General features: G+C 49.9%; 1 protein-coding gene across 1 annotated transcript; it reads left to right on the forward strand.

Annotated features, from left to right (window-relative positions):
- The first annotated feature begins 689 nt into the window (after positions 1–689).
- Positions 690–7,189, forward strand: Il4 (interleukin 4). Its single transcript, XM_052757988.1, has 4 exons — positions 690–933; positions 1,200–1,247; positions 5,399–5,551; positions 7,079–7,189. Exons 1-4 carry the CDS (start codon positions 802–804, stop codon positions 7,187–7,189), a joined length of 444 nt encoding a protein of 147 aa, XP_052613948.1. The 5' UTR covers positions 690–801.
- The last annotated feature ends 1,563 nt before the right edge of the window (positions 7,190–8,752 follow it).

Below are 8,752 nucleotides of genomic sequence, written 5' to 3' on the forward strand. Positions count from 1 at the left end.
CTCTGGAAGAGCAGTCAATGCTTTTAACCATTAAGCCATCTCTATAGCTCCTAAAACTTATTTATTTTTTTTAAGCAGCCATTCCTCAGGCTTCTACCTTGGGAGGGGTAATCATCAACCTTTCCCAGAACCTCCTTATTGGTAAAGACCTCATGGTCCTGCTGGTCCCAAACAAGGCCCCACTTGACACCACCTGTCTGTCTCCAAAGACCTCAAACTTGTAGGAACAGCTGGGCTAGGATGGGAGAGAGTCTGCCTCCACCATCCTTCTATCAGTGAAGAACCCAGAGTCAGCTTTCCCAAGACACCAGAGTTTCCAAGGTGCCCCATGGCAGGAAGCAGCCAACGCCAGATGCTGCACACGCCAGACGCTCTTGATATTACTCTGCTTTTCCCCTGGACGGCACCAGCACACTCGGACACCTGCGACCTCTTCAAGCTTCTGTGCAAAGGCAGGGCAACCCCACACTGATAAGATTAATCTGCAGGGCCGATTATGGTGTAATTTCCTATGCTGAAACTTTGTAGATTTTTTTAAAAGGGTTTCATTTTCCAATTGGTCTGATTTCACAGGAAAATTTACCTGTTTCTCTGAGGCATTTTTTCTCCTGGAAGAGAGGTGCTGATTGGCCCAAAATAACTGACAATCTGGTGTAACAAAAAAATTTCCAATGTAAACTCATTTTCCCTTGGTTTCAGCAATTTTAACTCTATATATAGAGAGATCTCTGTCAGAATTGCATTGTTAGCGTCTCTTGATAAACTTAATTGTCTTCCATCACTGACGGTAGAGCTCTATTGATGGGTCTCAGCCCCCAGCTAGCTGCCATCCTGCTCTGTCTTCTAGCATGTACTGGGAACCGTACCCACGGATGCAACGACAAAGCCCTCAAAGAGATCATTCACATTTTGAACCAAGTCACAGAAAAAGGGGTGAGTACCCTATCTGGCACCATCTCCCCAGATGCTCAGGTGATTCTAGCTGGGGCGGTTCTAGGCTAGGAGAACTGAGTTGCCAGAAAGGTCGGCGGCTGGGGGTTGGAGCAGGACTCGGGACACAGCCAGACTTCGTGAGACCCTGCTACTTCCAACTTGGAGGCTGTAGGGAGTTTCCTTGGGGTGAGGAGTGAGAGGTGTATCAATGATTTCTCTGTCCTGCTTGGATTGAACTCTTATCTTTCCATCTTTCCATCGTCAAGACACCATGCACCGAGATGGTTGTACCAGACGTCCTTACAGCAAGGAAGGTAAGTGGAGCCGTGGGGTCAGCTTTGGCCTACGCGGTAGGTGGGAGAGGAGCGTCACCCGCAAGTGTCTGAATAAGAAACTTCTGTGACAGAAAGCTGGCAAGCCCAAAGGAGGCATTCTTCTACACTGTGGAGGCTGAGTTACTCTCCGGTGTGTTTTGCAGTTTCGGATTTCACTAGACATGTCATAGAACGCCTGCCTTCTTCATCCTAACTCAGGGTGCAGGCGTCCCGAGAGTCCTACCCAGTCTTGGCGCAGTCTCTGGAACATAGGAGATACACAATTTGTGCCTGCTGAGTGAGAGAATTCTCTCTCTCCTTTCTCTTCCTTTGGCCTATGCATTTCTGAAAAACCGAATACTCTCTCAAAAACAGATATGGAGATTACAGGCTGAGAAGGCTTTCACTTTGTCTAAGAGACTTCCTATGGTACTGCCAGATCTCCTCCTTCTCAGCCTGGTCACCTAAGAGCCCGCTGGGATGGTGGCCCTCTCTGTGGCTCCTCAGCTCACTCTGTCCCACCCCTGTCCCCTTCAGCCTCGTTTGGACCTGTCCTCTGGTTGGAGTCTACCCATCCCTGCTTCTGCCTGGGCACCTACCTCCCCTTTCTGCCTCCCCCCACCTCTCCTTCTGGAGTGGGAGGGGACAGATGTGACAGCTGATAGTGCATTTTCTCTCACAAACACATGACTGGCTACCTCCGGATCAATAGCTCTGTGCACTGCAGTTCCTGTTTTCATGGAAACACGCAACTGAGAATGAAAAGCCCCAGAGCCTTGATTTCCCAGTGCTCTCCCCCTGCCTGCTTCCCACGTGCGCCGGACGGGGGCGGGTCAGGACCGAAGCTCTGGGGGGTAGTTGGGGTCATAGCCCAGCACCCAGGCTGTGAACAAGGTTCATCCTGATTCACAGGGGAACTGCCCTCATGACTGGATCTGGATGATCTCATTTTATTCAGGATTACTCCAGGCCGAGTTTCTGAAGTACAAATACACATGTATTACGCATATATGTAAACACTCATATGCATATATGTGTGTATTTGTATATATATATATATACATATATATGTATATATATGTATATATATATATATATATATCGCTGTTTTACATCTATGTAACCTTAAGTATTTATTGATCTCTGAGTCCTTCCAACTCAGATGGTAGCTACCAGAAGCTGAGTCAACTGTCCTGCCCTAGCAAAGCCCAGGGCAGGGACCAGCTCCTGGGAACTGGGCCTGGCGGAAGCGTCAGGCCTGGGTGTGAGAGCCTGTGGTTCCGCCATTCACGGGCCATCTGGCTTTTGGCAGATCTTCATTGATCTTGGAGCCTCAGTGTCCAGATGTGGAGACACAAAGGGTGATTCTGAAGGTCGTCTGAGGGCTGGAGGCCAGTTCTAGGAATTTCATTGGAAGTGTTTGTGTGAGGCTCTGGACTCTGACCTAGTGCTCAGCCCAGCCTCCATGGCTCCAAGCCTGGGCCTCCTCACTGTAGGCTGGCTCTACATTGCGTGCGCTCCTCCCCACCCCCACCCTCCTGCTGGCCTTGCTCTTCCTCAGTCTGCCCCCAACACTTACCAGTGCTTGAAAACAAGCCTTTCTTGCTTGTCACACTCTTGTTTCGTGGGCTTTCCCCCAAACGTCAGGGCCTCCTGGTTTCGCTCCCCTCCCCCTTCTTGTCTGTCCCCCAAAGATTTGGCATTGTTTACCTTCATAGTGTGGCATTTCTGACCAGGGAAGAGCTCTTCTCTAGAGGCCACAAAATTGGTTTGAGGGGGATGACTTCTTTGGGGTTCCCAAGAGACTACTTTTTCAAACTCTAGTTCATTGACTTTATCTTTGGGGAGGACCAAAGCTCACGGCCTCTTCAAGCTGGGCAGCACCCAGCTGGCGGTAGGAAGAGTGCTCTGAGATAAAGCCCTGGTGTCACAGGCAATACTGGCCGGGACACGGACATCCCTGAGGAAAAGCCGTGGCAAGCACCAAGCTGGCTGTTTTGTGAAGGGCCTCTGGGTGGCCCATCAGCTGGGGCATTTCCTCTTTATGAAAGAGAATTAAAGACCAAAGCCCTTGACATACTCTGAGGGTGTGTGTGTGTGTGTGTGTGTGTGTGTGTGTGTTCGTGCATGTAGCGGCACCCTCTCTATGGTGCCTTTTTATTTTTTTAAGACAGTCTCTCATGGCCTGGAGCTTGGCAAGCAGGCTAGGCTGGCTGCCCACTGAGCCTCAGGGATCCTCCTGTCTCTGTCACTCTACCTCTGGGATGACTAAGGAACACCACCACATGCAGCCTTTTAAAAAACATACGGGTTCTGAGGATTGAACTCAGGGCCTCATGCTTGCGAGGGAAGCACCCCAACCACTGGGCCATCTCCTCTGGCCCCATTTGTTTTTAAAGGATTGCCTCATCTAAAGCACTGGCTGATTAGATTTGGGCCCAATTAGAGAGAAAGAAATACAATGGGGCCAGGAGGACTCCGTTCCCCTGGGCCTACGCGAGGCTGGTAGAGAGCTGCGAGGACCCTGAAACAGTTGCTGCCACAGAAGACGCCTCCTAGCTAGCCATTTCCTGCCATTCTTGTGAGCCACAGACTTGCTTGTGGTGAGGACTGAGGTACAAGACTGGCTGCCTGTCACGGTGTGCTCCCTGAGCCACGGCTAGCCCTGCCAGGGAGGACTTTCTCAGGCAGAGATACAATCAAGCGGGCGAGGGGGGTGCCATGCCATCCTTGGCGGCAAAATCAATGGAACTGGAATTTGAAGATCCCCGCTTCAGCTGCCTTTGAGACTGGCTCTTTTGAAATGTCCCCACTTGGTGAAGTCTCTTTCCAACTCCATTTTTAATCTAACTAGTTTTAGAGGCTACATGCTGATAAGCCAGGCGTGACAGCACACACTTTTAGTCCCAGCACAGGAGGGAGAGACAGGCAGATCTCTGTGAGTTCTGGGCCAGCCAGGAATGCGCAGTGAGACCTTGTCTCAAGCCAACAAAACTCTAGTGAAATATTTGGGTATTTTCCCTCTCTCTCTCTCTCTCTCTCTCTCTCTTTCCTGTATTGGAGATTGAACCTGGGCTCTGACACATGCTAGGCAAGTGTTCTACCACTGAGTTCGCCCCCCAGTCCTGATATCTACCCAAATATTAGCAGTGTAAGAGTTACCTCTGGCTGGTGGGATAAGTGAATTCGTTTTTGTTAAGTATACCATAATAGTCGTCAGAAAAAAAAATAGGCATGAAAAGTGAAAACAGCGGGAAGCTGCTTGGGCGGCACCCTGCCTGTCGGCTCCCCTGGTGTCGTCATGGCACATCCTGGCTCAGGATGGGTGGGCCGTGAGAGTCGCTAACAAGCTCCCCATGATGTCATATGCAGGCTGTGGCGTAGCCAGGGTTATGTAGAGACAGCTTCTCTCTGTGGGATACGGAGACTGACTCATGCCGACACTCTCCATGATCTGTCTGTCTGTGAGCTTCAGGGGAAACCAGAGGAAACTTGAGGCCTGGAGAGACAGGGACGTCCCCTCTCCCAGGTTCCCCACCTGGTGCATTCTGTCTTCTGAGACCTGAGTCCTTGGGAAGAGCCGGGAGCTCTCATCTCTACCAATGATGAGCAAAGGCTCCCCTCAGAAGCCATAGCCAAGGCCCAGGTCAATGGCACCCTCTCCTAGGAGCCTTTCCTGACCACCTACTGTGCTCCTATCTCTGGCTTTCTGGAGGACATGCCTTAATCCTTCACTGGACTATGAGCATATCCAGATCCTGCTTCTCCTTGGGTCGGGCCACCTGGAGCATGCCCCCAGCAGGCACTCGGCCATCAGCAAACATGGAGGATCCCCAGGACCATGCAGAGCCACAGCTGGCTAAGAGCTCCTGTGAGCACCTTGGGCAGAAAGGAAAAGCCACAGGGTAGAAAGATGGGGGCTGGGGGTGCAGACAGGTGCTCCCCACTCTGCCATTTACCTAGGTGGGTGACTTTGCTGAAGGAACCCCCTTCAATAAAACCCTCCATGGAAAAGAACCTGGGAGGTTCTGCAGAAATATTTGCATATAGATTCCGAGTTTAGCAGACTCACCTTTGGGGTAGGAAAGTCGTCACCTGCTCCAGTTCAAACCCAAGCAGCTGGCAGCTTCCTGCATGGCTTCTCTTTGCAGAACACCACAGAGAAGGAGCTCATCTGCAGGGCTTCCCAGGTGCTTCGCAAGTTTTATTTCCCACGTGAGGTGACCCCGTGCTTGAAGAACAATTCTGGGGTTCTCAAAGCCCTGAAGAGACTCCACAGGGGCATCAGCAACCTGTCTCCACAGGTAAGCAGGGCAGGACAACAGCTTGCCAAAGACTACACACTGAGGGAGCAGCCTTAAAGGCAGCAGACAGAGCTCTTGCTCTCACGGAAGGTTCTAGTGGGGTAGTTAGAAGAGATAAAGAGTAATACAATGCCCAGTTGTCTTCATGCTATGAAGAAAGACCTAGGAACCGGACGGTGGTGGCGCATGCCTTTAATCCCAGCACTCGGGCGGCAGAGGCAGGCGAATCTCTGTGAGTTCAAGGCCAGCCTGGTCTACAAAGCGAGTTCCAGGAAAAGTGCAAAGCTATACAGAGAAACCCTGTCTCGAAAAAAAAAAAAAAACAAGCAATAAAGGCCTAGGAATGAAGAGAGTGGGTGGCTGGGGAGGGGGCTGATTCTCTGAGCCCCCTCAGATATTTGGATTAAGTAAGGAAGCAGGCCATGAGATTAACAGACAAATGCGTGGATGAAATGCGTGTGTTCTAGTGTGGCTGGATCAGAGTTAAGAAGACAGGTTTAAGCCAGGTGGTGATGGCACATGCCTTTAATCCCAGCACTAAGAAGGCAGAGGCAAGTGGATCTCTGAATTTGAGGCCAGCCTGATCTACAGAGAAGAAGTAGGTTTAGCAGCTGGGTTCACGGGAGCCTTCGGATGCTGTCCCAGGGATGGAGGGAAACACCTAGAGTTACTGACAGGATGGAGCCCATGGGTGCTCCAAGTAATATTCATTCCCACTGGCTCCTGGGTAGAGAATAAGACAGCCCAATGGAGGGCCTTCATCGCATGGCCAGGACAGGGATGACAGTGGCTTGTACAGGGTAGGAACAAGGATGTGGCTAGATCGTCATTGATGGATAAACTCAGCACTACCACCCCACAGCTGTCCCCAAGGGGACGACCTGAAGCTTTTGTTTTTTGGTTTTTTTGTTTTTGTTTTTGTTTTTTTCTGAGACAGGGTTTCTCTGTGTAGTTTTGATGCCTGTCCTGGATCTCACTCTGTAGACCAGGCTGGCGTCAAACTCACAGAGATCTGCCTGGCGCTGCCTCCTGAGGACTGGGATTAAAGGCATGCGCCATCGCCACCCAGTGACCTGAAGTTTTTGTAAGCAAGGTGGCTGGTCTAAGCTATGTGACAAAGAACTGGTGGCCCTGAGACCCAAACTGTGGCGTCGGCATGGAGGGGTTCCTAGACTCCTGGCTATGTGCAGCGTAGCGTCCCCACTCTGAAATGCCTCCGATTCCTGGGCAGAAGGGCAGTGAGACTTCCATTTTGCTCCGCAGGCCGGGTGGCAACAGAGCTACATCTGAGCCTACACGGTCTGTTCCTCCCTCCCATCTGTGACACGCCACTCCAGAGACCACAGCACGTGCCGAAAAGCAGGCCAAATCTCGTTAGTCTCATGAAAGTCACACGCAGGTTGAGAGAGCCTGGAAGCCTTGGTTTGAACATGGTTTTGGAGGCTTCCAGAGCCGGCTTGACGGAGCCCACGGGCCTGAGGGTGAGACCCAAGTAAATACTCACACAATGAAACATTTCTTTTGTAGAGAAGCTGTACTGGGAATGAGTCCACGCACACAACACTGAAAGACTTCTTGGAAAGCCTAAGAAGGATCATGCAAAGGAAATACTGGCAGTGTGGAAGTTCCACGTTTTAACTTATATGAGTTTTTAATGGTTTTATTTTTTTAATATTTATATATTTATAATTCACAAAATAAAATATATGTATTATCTAACAGCAATGACAATTAATGACACTTCACTTGGCAATGAGGTCATAGTTTAGACTGTTACAGAAACCACATAATTCACAGTGGCTACAAGTGGTTTGAGGACAGAACAGAGAGCTGGCTTCCTTCTCAAGGAGTCCCCACCCTCATTGAGGACACAATGCACAGGATCATTAAAGGACAGAAGTGGGGGCTGGAGGGGGCTGCAGAGATGGCTCAGCCGTTAAGAGCACCCACTGCTCTGTAGAGGACCAGGTTCAATTCCCAGCACCCACATGGCAGCTCACAGCTGTCTGTAACTCCAAGATCTGACCCCCTCACACAGACATACATGCAGCAAAACACCAATGCACACAAAATAAAAATAAATAGATTATTAGAAAGGGGACTGGAGGGATGGTTTGGCGGCTAAGAGTACTTATTGCTCTTCCAGAGGACCCAGGTTCAATCTCCAGCACCCACATGACAGCTCACAACAGTAACTCCAGTCCCAGCAGATCTGATGCCCTCTTCTGGCCTCCTATGGAGGCATGCATGTGGTACACAGACAACATGCATGTAGGCAAAACATCCATCCACATAAAAACAAGATAAAATAAGTATAGAAGAGCCAGGGAGATGAATCTGTAGGTAGGAGAGAACTGATTTCATGGGATTATCCTCTGGACCACCACACACAGAGACTCAAACCCCCTAACACACACACACACACACACACACACACACACACACACACACACACTCAACCCCCCTAACATACACACACACTCAAATTGCCTAACATACACACACACACACACTCAAACTGCCTAACACACACACACACACACACACACACACACACACACACACACACACACACACACACACTCAACTCCCCTAACATGCACACACACACATACACACACACTCAAACTGCCTAACATACACACACACTCAAACCCCCTAACATACACACACACACACACACACACACACACACACACACACACACACTCAAAGCAAAAAGGCACCACACCCCACCCTCCCTGGGAAGGAGTCACTGAGACTACAGAGCCTGCAGTTGATGAAACAAGAACCAGAAATTTTTTAAAAAATATTTTTTTAAAGAGCAGGGAATTGATCGCACATACCTACAATCCAGTTTGAGGCAGGCCAGCATGGATCCCCAGAACCCACAGAAAAGTGGAAAGAGAAAACCAACTCTCTACAAAGTCGGCCTCTGACCTCCGTAGGTATGTACATTATATGTACATACCATCACAGTATAGTAAAGAAAAACGAGAGATCTAAGTGTTTAAAACTGTCAACCCAATGGAACTATGAAAACATTACTACAAAAACTTTCACAGGGAAGCCAGATAGGGGGTTCCCTTGGTCCCGTGGGGGACTGGTGGTCTGAATGGCCCCCATAGGCTCGTCTTTGAATACTTGGTCCCCAGTCGGTGGAACTACTTGGGAAGGTTAGGAGCTGTGGCCTTGGAGGAG

The sequence above is a fragment of the Peromyscus californicus genome, unplaced genomic scaffold, assembly GCF_007827085.1.
Source record: "Peromyscus californicus insignis strain IS unplaced genomic scaffold, ASM782708v3 Scaffold_3__1_contigs__length_106647218, whole genome shotgun sequence".
NCBI lineage: Eukaryota > Metazoa > Chordata > Mammalia > Rodentia > Cricetidae > Peromyscus > Peromyscus californicus.